Source organism: Cetorhinus maximus, chromosome 2, assembly GCF_964194155.1.
Source record: "Cetorhinus maximus chromosome 2, sCetMax3.hap1.1, whole genome shotgun sequence".
Lineage (NCBI taxonomy): Eukaryota > Metazoa > Chordata > Chondrichthyes > Lamniformes > Cetorhinidae > Cetorhinus > Cetorhinus maximus.
Window position 1 is genome coordinate 61,927,757 of NC_135880.1, and position 19,438 is coordinate 61,947,194.

Consider the following 19,438-nt stretch of genomic DNA (forward strand, 5'->3'; position numbering starts at 1 on the left):
TTCAAACACAAAAGGTAACAAATCTGCTAAAACTTTCTCCCAGAAAAAAATACAGCCATTATTACTTAGAGCTACATTAAACATGGATTAAGTTATTGTGTACCATTTTGCACTGCAGTGCTGTAAATAACACACCTATCTATAAGCAGAATTGATTATTTTCTTATTCAGCAGATAGTCAAAATACAATTAGAGCACAGTAGTCAAAATAGGTAAGAAACAAAGAGCTACTGAATTAATTCTCCCACCTCATAAAAAGATTTGGAGTCATCCCAGTGGTGGCTCTGTGCATCCTGGAAAATGCTTGTAGCACAAACTCTTATGCAGTAATTGGAAACTTGAAACTGAATCGCTCTGATAAATTCCTGATACCGCTGACATGGCAGCAAGAACAATGGCTTACTTGGAAAGAATGACAGAGATTTAAGGTCTTAGCATAAGATGGCAAAAATCTCAGTGCTACAAATGGTTCTGATCATTAAATATCAATCATCCATTTCCTCTCCGTGCAGTACCTAGAGCTAATATTAGTATTCAAATCACTTTTGTAAACTGTTCTATGTTTCTAAGCGTTTAAAACAAGTCATGTTTCTAGACAAATTTAAGTTCTCCTCTCATCAAGATAATATAATATTTTTCAACTTGCAATATTTTACTTCAATATTTTGTGTCAATTATTGCACACAGAAACTGCAAACTTATTTCCATGATTTTGTTTTAGTTACAGAGGCAAATAACTCTATATATAAAAATTAATTACACTTCTCTTATTAAGTAGAAAGCATCAGGAATAGTGGTCTTTTGATGCAGTGGGTAGAGTCCCTGCCTTGAGCCAGGAGTTCTGAGTTTGAGTCCCATCCCAGGACTTGCTGTTTAAGGAGCACAAATTCATAAAGAAGCCAAGAAGGTTGAGTATCAACCTGCAAATCTTCCAACACATGCCAATGACAGGCAGTAAGAGTGGGAGAGATTCCTGGTCAGCCACGTGATGGAAAGAAAGTTGGAGCCTCCACCATCACTATCCATAGCTCCAGGTTATAACATACATGTAAAAGTGCCTGTTGCCACAACAACTCAGAATCCCTCAGTGAACTGTAACCCACCACCAGCAGATATCATCAGATGCCTTTTGGTAACTATGAAACACAAATTTATTTAATTGTTTATTTGCATTTGCAATTTAAATGCTTGAGTGCAGAGGACTTACTTTATATTTGACTCTTTCAGCAAATTCTTATATTCAGTTAAGTAATTATGGATGAATATTGCTGTAGAGAGGATAACATACAGGTTTTGTACTGGAACCTTGGAGGGAACCTCTTTACTTCTCTCTTCAAGTCGAGACAGGATATCTACAGCTACTTTAGAACAGCCATCCAAAAAGCTTTCTCTAATTTCCTGAAGAAAGCTCTCACTGCTTGCCAGGGCCAATGGAAGTAACGTGTCAAGTTCTTCCATGATGTAAGAACAAAACTAGAGAAGAATAAAAGCAGCAACATGTTATTTGAGATCTGATATAACAACATTATTTATGCACTCCTTGAACACATTCTTGTATCAAGAAAATGGTACAGTCTAGTAATATACAAGAGTTGTGATAAAATAGATTGACTCACTCTGGTATAAATTATTTTAATAAAAATGCTTATTTGAAAAAGATGATTTATAAAAGCTAAATTTAAACTATTTCCACAAATTAGTATTCCGTTGCTGTGTATGCACTTTTACCATACGAATAGTTCAGAAATTGCTCAATGGTGAATTTTAAGAACACATCAATAGAAAGTAAATGTCAATAATGATTTGCAATTCAGAGTTCCCTTTTATAAAGCTATTTAAATATCAATTTGAGTGCATTTGTTTAGAGGACATATATTTTTATGTTACAAAGCTTAATTTGTTACATCTAATTACATGTAATAAACAATATTTCAGAATCAATTACTACTGCTTTGTCTACTACAACTGTCTTTGAATACTAGTTAACAAATTAAAATTCGCACCACAAGCCAGACCACAACAATACATTAAAACTCATGAGTTACACTATTAACACAGAGGCTGAGCCTCGGGTGTGGCGTTGTGGTCCACGAGAAGGGTACTTGTGGAGCAGCAAAGGGAAGTGTGTCTGCTTCTGTCAGGATTTTTAGAGGCAGTGCACATCCTTGCATGTTTGGACCAAGGAGGTAATGGGTCTAGAGCCAAGTGGCCCTGGCACAACTCAAAATATTGGAAAGAGGTTTGCTGGGGTTAGAGGGAGGGGGTGAGGGTTGGGAGGCATTGCATAGGGGTCACAAAGGAAAGCATACAATACTGCAAGCACACTTATCAAGTGAAACTTACTTGGTTGAGTCTGTCATGGGCATATCTGGCAGCAGGTCTGTGGCTGCAGCCACCAACAGCACATCAGGCTGTTTTATAACCTCCTTATTTTTGTACTCTATGGCCTGAATTATTGGGAGCCCACCCAGGGAAAGAACAACTGCCCTACAGCCATTTAATGACCAAATGGCGGTTAAAAGGCTGGATTTCTTCCCCTCAGAGACAGGAAGTCCTGCCTCAGAGAGCTGCCAGCCACTCAGGGGGCTACCAGCTCTCAAGGATCAGTAGGTGCCACTGTGGCCACTGCCAATACTGTACTTGGGGATTGAGGAGGCATTCAGCGATGGTTCGGAACTTTGTAAGTATTTGGTCAGGGACAGGAAGTCAGTGAGTGGGGTGGGGGCTGGAATTTGAGACACCATAGGGGAAGGGGAAGCTGGGAATTAACACCTTGGCGGGGGGCCTCAGTTGGATCCAAGAGGCCTGTTAAGGAGGCACTCCACACGCCAAGCTGACTGCTTTGTGTGGGCATCTCCCTCTGCCAGTTTAATTCTGGTGGTGGTGGGGTGAAAACCTTAAGTGGACATTAATTCACCATTTAAGGACCTCAATTGGCCCAGTGGCAGGCGAGCCTGCCGCTGGTAAATTTACGGTGGGGGCAGGGGTAGGAGGATGGGCAGAGGGCAGGCTGCAAAGTGTCACCCCTGTCACTGGTAAAATTGTGATGGGGCAGGGGCTGGAAGGTGGGCAGAGGGCAGGCCATCTGATAGGTTTAACGGTCCCTTGCCTTCAAATCAACTGGCGAGTGTGGGAGCATTAAATCTAGCCCTACGTCTCTATTCATAGTGTGCCTTATTAATCACTTTCTCAACCTGCCAAGCCATCTTCAATGGTTCGCGCACATATACCCCCAGCTTCCTCTGCTCCTGCAACCCTTTAGAATTGTATCATTTATTTCATATTGCCTTTTTTCATTCCTCTTACTAATGTATCATTGCACACCTCTGCATTAAATATCATTGCCACTTGTCCACCAATTCCACCAATCTGTCTATGTTCTTTTGGTTTTTTATGTAGCGAGTGGATAGGATGTGGAATACAGTGCCTGAGAGCTTAGTGGAGGCAGATTCAAAGCCTTCAAAAGAGAATTTCATAATTATCTGGAGGGAAAATTTTTGGAGGGCTATGGGGAAACAACAGGGAATGGAACTAGGTGAATTGCACTTGCAAACATCCAGCACAAACACGACAGGCTGAATGGCAACTTTCTGTTATCATGATGATGTGACGTGTGTATCTGGAATATTCTTTAATTTCATCGGCTGGTCAGACATATATATATCAAACCTCTTTCAAGGGACTTTTGCCGAGCAAAGGCACTGACTTTAAAATGGCTGTAGAAGTCACCTGACTTACAAATTGGCAACATTTGGAAACTTCTGAACGTGGATTTGCTAGGAGATATAGCTCGTGGCGGTTTCCCTGGTGGACTTAATAGCTGCCATCGACTAAACTCTCTACAAATGTAAGGACAATGGACCTCTAGGCTTTCTGACCGCAGTTCAAGACCCTATATCTCTGTTGCCATATTCCCACTATCCCTTTTATTCCCTGGACGTCAACTTTGCTGACAAGCCTGTTATGTGGCCTGTTATCAAATACCTTTTGAAGCCCACATAATCACATCAGCCACATTGCCCTTATCAACCCTCTCTGTTAGCTCAACAAAAAACTCAAGCAAATTAGTGAAACACAAAATGCCCTTAACAAATCCATGCTAACATTCCATATTTGTCCCAGCTACTGTAAATTTTGTCACAGATTATCATTTCTGAAAGCTTTCCCCACCACCAAGATTAAACTGACTGACCTCTAGTTTCTGGGTTTATCCCTATGGCCTGAATTTTACCCTTGGGGGACAGGCACGATTGGCGGGCCGGCAGCTGGTCAGGAAACAGGCCCACCCGCAATTGGCTCCTGGCCACGATTTTACGCTGGCTGGCTAATTAAGGCCTGCCCAGCGTGAAACGCGTCTTCCCAATGTTCGAGAAGGGGCAGGCGGGGGCGGGGGTCTGTCGGCCGTCAGGTCCAATGGCGACCCGGAAGCCGGTTCAAAAATAGCGCAGGCAGTTCCTTGAAGGCTGCCAGGGAGGAACATATTTGCAGCGTTGCGAACACCAAAGTTATGGCCTCAAGTGCAGCTGGATAAGCCAGATGGGAGGGCAGGTCGGGTGGGCACTCAGCCCCCCAGTTTTTGGATGGGTGCCTCGCAGTCCTCTTGGAGGCGGTGGCTGCCAGGGGGGCACCCTTCTCCCCACAGAGGAGGCCAACACACCTAACAAAAAGAGCTTGGGAGGAGGTGGCAGCGCAGGTCAGCAACCACGAAGGTGTGCAGCGCACATGGGTGCAATGCTGCAAAAGGTTTAACAACCTGCTGCGCTCGAGAAGGGTGAGTACCCTGTTAGCATGGACCAGTGTGTTGAAGTGTTAAGGTCCGGTCGTGCTCCTGTGGGCTCAGGGGTGTTAGAGTCTGAGTGCCAACTGTCAATGATGCCCGAGCCGGCCAAAGGGGTGAGCCCTGGCTGCTTGGATTGAGTGCCTTGCAGCTCAAGGGCCACGACTCGGATGTGCCCTGCAAGGTGTCCCTCAGGTGGAACAAAACAAAAATAGCTGGAAAAACTCAGCAGGTCTGACAACATCTGTGGAGAGGAATACAGTTAATGTTTTGAGTCCGAATGACTCTTCATCAGAACTAAAGAAAAATAGAAATGAGGTGAAATATAAGCTGTTTGAGGGGGGTGGGATGGGTAGAGCTGGATAGAGGGCCAGTGATAGGTGGAAGCAAAGAAGAGATTGCCAAAGATGTCATAGACAAAAGGACAAAGGGGTGTTGACGGTGATGATATGAGCTAAAGCATGTGCTAATGGTGACATTAAGGGTAGAAAGCAGGACGAGGAAGTGACAAATGGCCCTAGTGGGGTAGGGGGAAGGGATCGAAATAAGCTAAAAGGTGGAGATAAAACAATGGACGGAAATACATTTTAAAAGAATAGAAATAGGTGGGAAAAGAAAAATATATTTTAAAAATAAATAAATTATTAGAGAAAAGGGGGATTGGAAAGGGGGTGGGGATGGAGGAGAGAGTCCATGATCTGAAGTTGTTGAATTCAATGTTAGGTCCAGAAGGCTGTAAAGTGCCTGATCGGAAGATGAGGTGCTGTTCCTCCGGTTTATGATGAGCTTCACTGGAACATTGCAGCAGGCCAAGGACGGACATGTGGGCATGAGAGCAGGGTGGAGTGTTGAAATGGCAAGCGACCGGGAGGTCTGGGTCATGCTTGTGGACAGACCGAAGGTGGTCCGCAAAGTGGTCACCCAGTCTGCATTTGGTTTCTCCAATGTAGAGGAAACCACATTGGGAGCAGCGAATGCAGCAGACTAAATTGAGGGAAGTGCAAGTGAAGTGCTGCTTCACTTGAAAGGAGTGTTTGGGCCCTTGGACGGTGAGGGGGGGAAGTAAAGGGGCACGTTTTGCACCTTCTGCGGTTGCAGGGAAGGTGCCGTTGCAGGGGGTAGAGGTGTAGGGGCTGATGGAGGAGTGGACCAGGGTGTCCCGGAGGGAACGGTCCCTACGGAATGCCGACAGGGCGGGTGCAGGGAAGATGTGTTTGGTGGTGACGTCATGCTGGAGTTGGCAGAAATGGCGGATGATGATCCTTTGAATGCGGAGGCTGGTGGGGTGATAAGTGAGAACAAGGGGGACCCTATCATGGTTCTGGGAGGGAGAGGAAGGTGTGAGGGCAGATGCGCGGGAGATGGGCCGGACACGGTTGAGGGCCCGGTCAACCACCGTGGGTGGAAAACCTCAGTTAAGAAGGAGGAAGGCATGTCAGAAGAACTGTTTTGGAAAGTGGCATCATCAGAACAGATGCAACGGAGGCAAAGGAACTGAGAGAATGGGATGGAGTCCTTACAGGAAGCAGGGTGTGAGGAGCTGTGGGAGTCGGTGGGCTTGTAATGAATATTGGTGATCAGTCCATCACCAGAAATTGAGACAGAGGTCAAGGAAGTGTCAGAGGTGGACCATGTGAAAATGATGGAGGGGTGGAAATTGGAAGCAAAATTAATAAATTTTTCCAGGTCCAGAGAGCATGAAGCGGCACCGAAACAGTCTTCGATGTACCGGAGAAAGAGTTGTGGGAGGTGGCCTGAGTAGGACTGGAACAAGGAATGTTCCACATACCCCATACAGAGACAGGCATAACTGGGGCCCATGTGGGTCCCCACAGCCACACCTTTTATTTGGAGGAAGGTCCCTCATTTGGAGTTGGCCAGGCTGCAAATGCGTTGCAGGTAAAGAGTGGACTAATCCATGCTCCTCTGTCCTTTCATGAGAAGACGACCCAGAACAACATTGAAAGGTCGCGGACAGGCGGAGGCCCCCCCAAACCTATCCAGATTTGAGCAGGGCGCTTTGGAGATGGAGTGGCTCCACACACCGTGGTCAACCTGCCCTGGAGAAGCTGGGGTGTCAGATGAAGGTAAGAGTGCAGTGCAGAGAGGTGAGAGACTCAGATGGTGCGAACATTCTTGTGCAGTCTCATTATTGATGACAGCCTCAAAACTGGATTCCCCACTGTTCCTTGAAAGATGATGGTACCATGATGCAGATCTTCATTGTCTCACCAGGGTGCCTGACATGTACAGTGACAATGTGACGACTTAAACTAATGACACGTTGTTGTTCTCCCTTAGATTCGCCAGCATGCACTCAATCGCAGGACTCCAAAGGGCCACCCCTGATGACAGGGGACCGCCAGGCTTCACATGCACCTGCGTCAGACACACTCTCTGAACCAGGCACCAGTGCAGATACCAGCACCATGGTAGGCATTAGATCCTCAGCTAGAATGTCAGAGCACAGCGCTGAGGGCACTTCACGCTCACTTGAGGAGCAGGCAGAGGTAGAGGGTGCCCATGGCGCCGGCAGTCAGAAGACTTCTGGAGGCCAGGACAATGCTGAGTGTAAGGTAGATGATGAGCCTCTGGAGTCATCCATTAGGCAGCAGATGCTGGATGTCCTGCAGCATGTGTGGGAGGATCTGGTGGAGATCCACTAGGGTATGCATACTATGGTCTCTGGTGCGGAGGAGTCCATGCAGAGCATGAGCAATGTGTTGACCCTCATTGCCGAGCACACTGCCACCTCCTTTGAAACAATGGCAACTCTCATGGAGAGGCAGCTCCAGGGACCGGGGGTTCCTGGGGTTGCGCTTGGACCTGTAAGCCATCACACAGGCAATGACCTCAGGCAGTCAGTGCCAGTGTGGGAGATGGATGAGGCACCTAGTATCCCAGCTAGGTGCCCATCCATCAATGGCTAGCAGGGAGGCCCAGAGTAACCTCACATTGGCGCACGAGCTGCTTGTCATCTCTGCGGGCTCCTCTCAGGGTGCTCTGAATAATGGCAGCAGCTCCCCTGCCCCTCTGCCAGTGACTGTGGCATCTGATGAGGCTGCAATAACTGCGGAGATGCCAGCAGTGGCACTGGCCACTCCCTCCCAGGCAGGGCCAGCACAGGCTCCAGTGGCAAGAGGACGACTGCCAAGGTCAAAAAGGCCAGAGTCAGCATGCTGTCTCCAATGCCGCTGCCAGTGAGGGTGGGGGAGGTGGGCACCAATACGTAGCACTTGCAAATGTAAGTTTAAGGCACAAGGAGGACTGGTCATGGGTGATCTTCTGTTGTGTAATGTTTTGTTGATGTTTTCTGATCTGGGAATGAAGACCAGAGAAGGTTATGTTAATTTTTTTGGATTGTCAAAATGAGATAATTTTTGTTTTGGTTGTAATGGCCTGAGTATGCTTCACCTTTGTATTTTTTCGGTGCAGGATATGCCAGCGTGTAATGTTGAACGTCAGTGGCTCTAAATTTTATTGCACAGGCACTGAATGGCCTTTGGATTAAAACGAAAGGGTCATTTCAAACATTCGGGATGGAGGCAGCAACCCTGGCATGAGGTGGAAGCAGATCTTTAGTAGCCTAGCTGATGGAGTGTTGGATCAAGGTGTCCCTGGTGTCTCTGCCTCCCTGAAGGATCCAGAGGTCTGCCTCCATGCCCTCAGCGTTCTCCTCACCGTGCTCCTCTTCTGATTCACTACTGGATTCATCCTCTGTGGCCTGTGGAGCTGCAGCAAGATCCTCTTCCTCCAGTGGATTCCCCCCTTGCCAGTGCCAGATTGTGGGGAGTGCAGCATGCAACCATTATCAGTGACACCTGCTCTGGGGGGGGTACTGTAGTGCTACCCTAACGGTCCAGGCATCAGAAACACACCTTCAGAAGACCTATGGTCCTCTCTATCACCACTCTTGTGGAGGCACGACTCCTATTCTAATGCTGCTCTGCCTCTGTTCTTGGGTGGCAGAGAGGCGTCATAAGCCAGCTTTTCAACAGATAGCCCTTGTCACCCAGCAGCCATCCATCCAGTCGGGCTGGAGCACTGAATAGCCTCGGTACCTGGGTGTGTCTCAGGATATAAGCGTTAAGGGAGCTGCCAGGGTACAATGCACAGAGTTGCAGAATCTGTGTCCTGTGGTCACACACTATCTGGACGATCATCGAGTGGAATCCCTTCCTGTTGACAAAGGCACCTAACTGACCCGCTGGCGCCTTGATGGCCACATGTGTGCAGTTGATTGCACCCTGGATGCAGGGGAGCCCAGCAATCGCTGCAAACCTTCTGGCTCGCTCAGCCTGGCTGGCCTTGTCCATACAGAAATGAATAAATGTCATCAACCGCCTGAACAGAGCTTCTGTCACCAACTTCATGCAACTGTGGACAGATAATTGGGACACTCCACAAAAATCCCACACTGACCCCAGGAGAGAGCTAGAGGCACAGAAGTTGAGGACCACTGGGACCTTCAGAGCCACTGGCATGGGGTGTCCACCCACACAGTTGGAGATGATCTCAGGCCCAATCATCTGACAAATGGTGGTCACGGTCTTCCTGGAGAGGTGGAGCCTCCTTCGGCATTGCACCTCGGACATATTGAGGGAGCTGCATTGCCGCCTGTAAACCCTGGCAGCAGGATCGTGGCGTCTTCTGCGGCCCCTTCTGCCTTCGACTACAGGCTGGCCCTGCCTGTGCCTCTCCTCCCACAGATCGCTCCTGGCCTCCTCTCCCTTCGCCCTCAGATGTGGTGCCACCAGTGGAGACCACATTCCCCATTACCAGGGTAACAGAAGGCTCTCTGATACCTAGAAGGGTCTACATGGTCCCCCGGGGGCCTTTTAGATAGCAATGAGTCCTGAAATGAAGCTGGAAATGCTAAGAATGAAGCTCAGAACAGAAGCGAAGCTGTCAAGTTCAAATATGCTAGTATCACTGACAGCTAAAAGTTACATGTTTCTTAACTACACTGGTTATGGATTAGGTAATTTTATGTTGAAGGATGAGATTGTGGTTTATAAGAATACATTCATATAGATATAGCTCATTGCTGTGTTTTAGGTGTTTAAAATTATAATAAAATAATTAAAGTTAAGTTTTAGTTCTATTTTATTTCTAGATCTAGATCTACCTTAACTCCTTTGTTCTAAGTTGGTTATTAACACACTGTCCCTAACACTAAACACTTACCGGCCAATCAACTTACTATCAACTTACAAAAGTACAATGCCTATACTATTTTAAATCCTAGGAAGAGAATAAACCTTAACCACTTACTAGATACTCACCAGAAACTCACCAAACAGCTAGCTTCTTCTCCAACCAACCAAATTGCTTCTTTGCTGTGATGTCACTATCTGTTTGCTCGCGCTGTTTTCAATCTCCCAACTGCCTCTCCAAATGCACTGTTTTCAGACTCCTGACTGCCTCTCCATTCATGCTGTTTCCAATCTCCCAACTGCCTCTCTTGCGCTGTTTTCAGACTCCTGACTGCATCTCCACTCACGCTGTTTCGTTTCCCGACTGCCTCCCCACTCACGCTGTTTTCTTATGGGTGTGCATGACTTGCAGATTTGGCTGGTGCCATAATGATGAAGCTAATTTATATAGCTTTGGTGTTACTGTTCTCTCGGGCATGCATTTTTCTACTGTGAAACATTGATCATGTGTTGTGCATATGTGCGATGACTTTAAAAATGGATTAGGTAATTTTATGTTGAAGAATGAGATTGTGGGTTGTAAGAATACATTCATATAGATACAGCTCAATGCTGTGTGAAGTTGTTACCTCCCAACCAAAGCAACATGAAACCCACTGGATTCGGATGGATAAAGTATTAGATATAAAATTAGATAGATATTCTGGAGGTATTCTTGATTTACCCAAGGATCTTGGAGAGAAACTGATTAAAACCCTTGAACAGCAGACTGCATGATCTGCAGGTGGAAAGGACTTAAAAGGGAAATATGATTTTTTTGGGCTTGTGTGTATTGTTACATTCTTCCTAAAATGGTCACTATTCAAACACTTGAATACAATGGCTAGTATATAAGCTGTTGTGCCAAATTTCTATTGTACCTCACATCTTTTAATAGTATGTCAACATTCTGTTGTGGTGGTATTACCTTTGCGACTTTTTTGGGTTGCTCTTCTTCCATGTACAGATCCCATGTAGCTTTCACTGGGTGAGTACATGTTGGCAAACTTTTACTTGATGTGTACTGGTTTGCTTCTTGTTCAAGGCATCTTGAACATGTATCTTCAATTACCCTTTTCACACAATGGGCTGTAGAAGATGCTAGGCCCTTCAAAGCATTTCTCCAGTTGCATTCAAGAGAAACAGACTACAACATAAATAAGCAAAAGAATCACAGTTAAAAATTAGAACACACAATTTAAAAGAAAAACTAGTAAGCCTCGTTATTACAATAAACCTGAAATGAAGAATAAAAGCTAGGAAAATTTAAGGCTAAAGTGTCCAGATCATATGAATTCAAAGTATGATTCTACTTGATCATTCCAAAACAGTACCTTCAATTCCATCAAATTCATCCCATTACAGTCCCATTTGCAGGCGAGTGAAGGAGAGGAGGTGAGATAAAACCCTGCTCAATATTTCAAAATAAGTTTTTGATCAATTTTTTAAAAAACTTTGCATAACAGGATTAAAGAATGGAACAATTGAGATCTGGCACTGATTGCAAACATGGATTGTTTCAAAGCATGAAACTCGCCATACTGGCAAGTAAAAATTATGCCATGACAAATATTGCACACTCGGTGAAAATTGCTGAGCCAAACATAGCAGCATAAACTCCATGGACTCGAGTAAGACTAGCAGTGACCAATATTGTTCTGGACATCATTATAAAAAGAAATAATGCGTAGAATCAAATAGGACATACTATGGCACTCTATATAAAACTGCAGTCATTATTTACTTTATAATAAAATTGAGATTCATTCACTTCTACAAAAATACTGCTGATGAATTCTGTGGGTGAGCTATCAAGCAATGATACAAACATATGAACAACTACAAGGTGAGAGTGACTGCCATTGACATCAAGGTAACACTTGACCGAGTGTGGCATCAAAGAGTCCTAGCGAAACTGGAGTCAATGGGAATCGGGGGAAATCTTTCCACTGTTTGGAGTCATATCTAGCACAAAGGAGATGGTTGTGGTTGTTAGAAGTCAGTCATCTCAGTTCCAGGACATCACTGCAGGAGTTCCTCAGGGTAGTGTCCTCAGCCCAACTGTCTTCAACTGCTTCATCAATGACCTTTCCTCCATCATAAGGTCAGAAGTGGGAATGTTCGCTGATGATTGCACAATGTTCAACACCATTTGTGACTCCTCAGAAACTGAAGCAGTCCATACCCAAATGCAACAAGACCTGGACAATATCCAGGCTTCAGCTGACAAGCGGCAAGTAACATTCGTGCCACTCAAGTGCCAGGCAATGGCCATCTCAACAAGAGAGAATCCAACCATCACCCCTTGACATACAAAGGCATTACCATCACTGAATCCTGAACTATCAACATCCTGGGGGTTACCATTGACCAGAAACAGAACTGGAGTAGCCATATAAATACTGTGGCTACAAGATCAGGTCAGAGGCTAGGAATCCTATGGCTCGTAACTCACTTCCTGACTGCCCAAAGCCTGTCCACCATCTGCAAGGCACAAGTTAGGAGTGTGATGGAATTCTTTCCACTTGCCTGGATGAGTGCAGCTCCAAAAACACACAAGAAGTTTGGCACCATTCAGGGCAAAGCAGCCCGCTTGATTGGCACCCCATCCACAAACATTCATTCCCTCCAACATCAATGCACAGTGGCGCAATGTGTACCATCTACAAGATGCACTGCAGAAACTCATCCAGGCTCCTTAGACAGCACCTTCCAAACCCAAGGCCACTACCGTCTAGAAGGACAAGGGCAACAGACACATGGGAACACCACTGCTTGAAAGTTACCCTCCAAGTCACTCACCATCCTGACTTGAAAATATATCGCCATTCTTTCACGGTTATGAAGTCAAAATCCTGGAACACTCTCCCTAAAAGCACTGTGGGTATACCTACACAACATGGACTGCAATGTTTCAAGAAAGCAGCTAACCACCACCTTCTCAATGGCCATTAGGGAAGGGCAATAATGCTGGCTTAGCTATCAATGCCCACATCCCATGATTGAATATAAAAAACATACAAATTAGAAGCAAGAGTAGCCCATTCGGCACCTCGAGTCTGCTCCATCATTCAATAAGATCATGGCTTATCTGATTGTAGCCTCAACTCCACTTTCCTTTCTACCTCCTATAACCTTTGACTCCCTTGTTAATCGTGAATCTATCTAACCCAGCCTTAAAAATACTCAGTGACCCTGCCTCCACCACTCTCTAGGGAAGACAGTTCTACAGGCCCACAGCCCTCGAAGAGAAAAAAAAATCTCATTGCCATCTTAAATGGGAGGTCTCTTATTTTTAAACTGTGTCCCCTAGTTCCAGTCTCTCCCACAAAGGAAACATCCTTTCAACATCTACCCTTTCAAGGCCCCTCAGTATCTTATTTGTTTCAGGGTGGATGCCATAAAATGATGGCATTTATTAAAGAACGCACTTTCTGACATCATTCTTTTAAAACTATCTTCTGCTAAAATTGAGACTGAAAACTGCTGGTGGCCTCCAGACTGGAAATATCAAGGTTTTAAGAATAAATTATTATAGAAATCATTGGCATCACATAGAAAAGTTAACACAAAGCTTAGATTACCTCGGTCACAAGTAGTAACTGCTCAGCTTGGATATGAGCTTTGTTCACCTCTGATGGCACATCAGTGTTTATTGGGGTCTTCTTTAGCACTCCTAGCAGAGAAAATACCATTGTACTTGTGTAAATATTGCCATACTGCAGGACATGGATCCCATGCAATCTTGATAAACTACGCTCAGATTGTTATGACTACAGCAGATGTTAATTGCTGAATAAACCAAATCCCCGGGGGAAACTTGGCTTACAGGCTATACCCTTATTTTTTTATTCTGAAAACAAGAAGAAAATATACTGAACTCTGCAGCAAGAGGTCCAGTGACACTTTGGGGATTTTAAAAATTAGAAGTAAAAGTTTTATTAACAAGAAGAAAAGAAAATTTAAGCACACAAGATTACAGTTACACATTTAGAATTAGTCTTCCAAAACAGTCCACAAAAGGCCCTCTATTTGGTCAGGCCCAGTAAACACCTTCCAGGCAACACTCCTTTATAGATGTTTAACTATAAAAATCCCCCAAGGCAAACTGCTGCAGCTATAGTAAAGGCATGCTACTCTTAAACTTTCTTCCACGCTGCTGTAAAAATCCAAGACTTCAGAACAAGACTGCTTTTTCCAGCCCAAGACTTTTCTGGCTTGACCGGATGGCTGATTCAAACTGCATCTTCTCCCAGCGTGGATCTATTTCCAGGACATCTTCCTCACATACCCAACAGCCAACAGCTAATTGCCCACTAGCCAACCAACCCTTAAACTCTCCACAGTACCTTTTTCCCATTTCATCTCAGGTTCCATTGTTCTCACACCTCTTTGAAACTCCTTCCAAATATAAAATGTTTCATGTTTCTATTTTATATCTACTTTTGGGTCAATAAAAATGTAATATAACCTCTTCTGTTTACCCATGGAACTCCTGTAAGATGCAAAAATGTTTCTTGGCACCTCTGACTTCCCTTTAATATTCAAACAAACTCAACTTATCTAAAAACGCAAATGTTAGATCCAAACTATTTACTTGTACCTCAAACCCACCACAATGTCTCATTACAAATGCATACTTAACGCCTCTCTCCTTTCATGTTTTAAACCTCCCAGAGAATGTCTCTAGCAAATTTTCCCCAGCTTAATCAAACCATTTACACACAGACACACAGGGCAGAATTTTGCCCTTGATGGGCGGGCGGGCCCCACCGGCTCGGCGGAGAGCGGGCAGCCAATCGCCGCCGCCGAAACGGGCCCCGCCGCCATTTTGAGTGGGTGGGCCAATTAAGGCCTGCACAACGGGCCGCCCGACGGGAAGCGTTGTGCGCTTCCTGTGCAGGCTAGGGGGGGGAGATTCCCCAACTGCCAGAATGCACTCTTTCGCACATGTGTGCGAAAGAGCACACATCACCCTGAGACTAAGTGCTGCCTCAGGGACAGCGCTGACAGTTTTTGAAAGTTGAAAAATAGAAAAATAAAAAAACTATTAACACGTCCCCCTGATGGGACATGTTAATAAATATCACAGAAACTTTAATAAAGTTTTTTAAAACAGACATGAAACCTCATCCCGCCAGTGGATGAGGTTTCATGTTTTTTCAGAAGCCCGCTGGGGCTCCTGGCCTGCCACCAATCTTAAGGTTGGACGGGCAGGGCCTTTAATTGATTTAACTACCCTGACCACGCTGTCCCCCCGCCTTCCTGAATATTTAAATGGGGTGGGATGACATCGGGGGTTCCCCCGTGTCATTTTCACGTTGGCGAGCAGGCCCCGCCCCCAGCTCACTGATGGAAAAATTCTGCCCACAGTCTTCTTCACAGAATAACACAATATTCCCAAAAATTTTTTAGAAAACGTCCAATCTCACAATAAACACATATTATTTCTGTTTCAGTCAAGTAAAAAGAGTATTTTGCTTTTGATTTGAAAAATTATTTAATAGCTTTAAAGACTTTCCATTCTAAACAGTGGGATTAAGTTTCTGTCTTGGACAACGACCGGTGCAAAATTGCAGTCAAAATTGTGCTGGTTTTCTGAATTGACGCTTTTGCTCAAGCTTCTTGCTCAAATATATTTTCATATTACAACCTGAAATCTACATTGAACCATCACAATTAGGCAGTGTTTTAGATGTTAATTTTATTTTGCATTCAAAATATTTCTTGATATATTTAAGTGGTTACCAGGTACAATTTTATTAATACAGCTGAAAATGAGTTTAGCAGAAAAAAATAAGAATTCATAATCAGAGTATCCATTCTGCCACCTCTGTGTAACTTGATTTTAAATACGTGAAAGCAACTGTAAAAATTGTACAGAATCATTTTCTAGTTAAATTGGTATACAATAGTTAGTTTCTTAGCAAATTGAATATTTTACAATTATACACGGTTTTGGTGAGACGACATCTGGAATTGTGTGTGCAGTTTTGTCGGTCTCCATATTTAAAGAAGAATACACTTGTATTGGAGACAGGACAGCCAGACAGTTTACTAGATTGGTTCCAGGAATGAGAGGGTTGACCTATGATGAGAGGCTGAGTAAATTGGCCCGTATTCTCTGGAGTTTAGAAAAATGTTAGGCAATCTCATTGAAACATATAAGGTTCTGAAGGGGCTTAATCAGGTAGATGCTGAGAGATTGTTTCAGCTGGTCAGGAATCTAAAATATGGGGCACAATCTCAGGATAAGGAGCAGAACATTTAGGACTGAGATGAGGAGAAATTATTTCACTCAAGGATTGTGAATCTTTGGAATTCTCTACCCGAGAGGGTTTTGGATGCTCCACCACTGAATATATTTAAGGCTAGGGTAAACAGATGTTTGGTCTCTCAGAGAATCAAGGGATATGGGAAGCAGACAGGAAAGTGGAGTTGAAGCCTGAGATCAGCCATGATCTTACTGAATGGAGGACCAGGCTCGATGGGTCATATGGTCTACTCCTGCTCCTATTTTTTGTATTTCATGTATTCTTATGATTTTAATAGTAAGAGCTTTTATAGGGTGCCTATTGGCATCCTTGCACCTAAAAAAAAAGCTTAATATTAGAAGCCTCCTTGAAGGCCTGCAAAAGGGCACAATTGGCAGAAACTTGCAATGATGACTAAATCAATCTGAGGGCGTGACCAGTTTTGTGGGCGGAGCTGGCTTCCAGCACAATGTTTTTTAAAACTTGATTTGCTTTGTACATATCTTGCGCTTGAAATTCCTTGATCTTTTGCAGTGGATTATGTGATTTGTGGTGAATTACACTGGAGAAGCCAGCAACCTAGCAAAAACTCTACCTCAATATTAAATACTGAAGCTGCAACAGAATTATCAATATTTGTTGATCAGTAATGTGGATAGCGAGAGGAAGGATCTCTCCTCATTGAAGCTACCTGATGTATTTGACAGCAGAATCTAAAAAGAAATGTCCATCCCCATTAAATGAAATAACAGCATATTTGGATAAGGTTATAATATTTAATATGCAAAAATATTTCTAAAAATTTAATATGAAATGTCAATTAAGTAATATTTTATAGGCTCCAACAGTTAGAAAATAAGAAGGGAAAGTCATTTCAACGTTATATGATAGTGTTAAACATTATGGATAGGCTACTTATTGCGCATCCTGTTCAATTTTCCTTTCCTTTGATGTTTGGGGCAAGGGCCACATCTCATCCTTTCAAGAGAGCTAAGGAAGGGTGGTCAAGGAGTTTTTCGGAAAAAACGAGGGAAGTGTACGCCTATGCAACAATTACATTAAATTTTAGTCATTGTTCAACTTTAATATGGGTAAAACCAATGGTGAACAGCTGTACAATGGCTTGGAGTTTGACTGCATGTTCACTCACAGTGCTACATTATATTGCTATTATTATTACATTACATTGGCGGTATCTTCAGCTTTTAATATAACATGACAGATCTTTTAATAAATGTTAGAGCTTATCAAGGTTCTCCTAACTGGTACTGCAGGTAAATGTTGGCAATTTTAAAATGCATTTTTTAATTCACAAAGCCTGAGGTAAGAAATGTCCATTTTTTTTTTAAAGACAGTGTTAGGCCCTTTCAGCACTTTTAGTACATAATAGATGGTTTAAAATATTTGATGCACTTAAAAATATACACAAAACATTTGAAAATCTGTAATTTAGATACAAATCTGAATAGTTGGCAAGTACGCTTATGTATGCAATAATATAACATTCTGTACATCTGAGTATTTTAGTTTTCAAAATTACGCAATAAGACTGTCCCAGATTTCTTCCAACAGTCCTGTCACAACCACTGTGATTTTAAAGTTACTTTTTGGGGGTGATCAGTACAATTAAAAAATTTTATTATAGTGCTGCAGAGCACAGTGACACAATATATTTGAGCACTACTCCCATTTACCACCCGAAGGTGGAATCAGATTAGGTCACACACCCATGCTTTGAGATATCATGCTGCACAGGCCAGGCAAAATAGGGGGGAAGCAAAGGAAAACATATTCCCACAAAATATAAAAAGAATGTTATTGTTCTTTGGAAATAAGGAAAACAAATAATTTTAAATCTATTAGATACGGGTAAGCTTTACCTCGAACATTTCTGCCATGCTGTGCGGAAAAGTTTCCCAAAAAGACCTCTGAAGATAGTTCCTCCATTCGCTTTTCCAAGTGAAGGAGAGTTTTCATCAGGTGGGAAAGGCACCTAAGCTGATGCGCAGTGAGACATAAGTTCCTTACCTCCTTAGTCTGTTCCTGTGAAACTGGTCAAACAAAGCAAAGTAACGAAAATGTAAATTGGTAAATCACTACACTTAATAAGAATAAATACAACCTGAAAGTTACTGTTAGCAATGTTATGGTGTGAACACTCAACACAGCTTAACACACGTTTTAGCAGCAACATTAACAAAGGTTTCACGATTTAAGCTTGTTACAATAGCAAAGAGAGTAATGTCTTGCCTCTTCCTTCTCCCCTCCACATCCCCATCCCAAACATCAATGAATATTTGAAAATATAAGTGGGTATAGGAAAAGTGCAGGGAATTGGAATTGGAGTAGATAACTACAGTTCTTGGAGAAAGCACTGGCAGGACAGAATGAATGGCCTTCCTTTGTGCTGCAGTTTCTATAAAAAGATTACTGATTGTTAATGGAAAAGAAAACATTGTGGTTATGTTACTAGACCAGTAATCCTGTGTCACAGAGAAACACTCCAGAGTCATAGTTTCAAATCTCACCAAGGTAGCTGGGGAATTTAAATTGAATTAACTAAACCCTGGAATTAAGAACTGGATTTTATGACCCCCCCTTTCGGCAGGTGGGCAGGCCAGCCCACCACCTTCCTGCCCAGCCACGACCTGGTCCCATAATATGGTAGGTGGGTGTGCGCCGAATTCGGTAGCCTACCTGCCATTACTTAATATATTTTAATAATCAAGCCAACTGACCCAAATATTATGCTGCTCATGCCATGATAGGGTTGGCGTGGGCAGGCAGGTGGGAGTGAGAAAGCCGTTTTAAAATAACTTTGTGGAAAAGGCGGGGGGGAAGGGCACCATTCAGGGGATGCCCTGTGTGCATTGGGGGCATCCTCCCTCGCCTGGCCACCAAATCCTGACCCCGCCCTCCTTGCTCCCTCCCCACCAGGCTCCCCAAACCCTCCCTATCCAAAACCCAGGACTTACCTGGGTTCAGACACCATTGCTGTCTTCATCCCAAGACCTACTTGCAGCTCGAGCGGCATCCACTACTCAGTTCTGGCACTGTTGGAATTGTTAGAGCTGCTAGCCAATCTGATTGGTCAGCAGCTCTCAAGGGTGGAACTTCTTCCCACCAAGGGGCAGAAGTCCCACTCTCTGCTCGTTTAGCTCACCAGCAGCACATTATTGCTGTGGGGCGTTTTTTTTTTAAGTTGATCCACT

General features: G+C 43.9%; 1 protein-coding gene across 6 annotated transcripts in view; it reads right to left on the reverse strand.

The window, feature by feature from the left end:
• The window catches only part of kiaa0825 (KIAA0825 ortholog), a 594,535-nt gene that overhangs the window by 411,503 nt on the left and 163,594 nt on the right, over window positions 1–19,438 (reverse strand). For all 6 annotated transcript variants that reach the window (XM_078565259.1, XM_078565275.1, XM_078565269.1 and 3 more), the window contains exons 5-9: window positions 18,107–18,277; window positions 13,557–13,648; window positions 10,901–11,119; window positions 1,208–1,473; window positions 249–402 (exon numbers count right to left, since the gene is read on the reverse strand). In XM_078565259.1, coding sequence (XP_078421385.1) covers window positions 249–402; window positions 1,208–1,473; window positions 10,901–11,119; window positions 13,557–13,648; window positions 18,107–18,277 — 902 coding nt within the window. The remainder of the gene's footprint in view (window positions 1–248; window positions 403–1,207; window positions 1,474–10,900; window positions 11,120–13,556; window positions 13,649–18,106; window positions 18,278–19,438) is intronic.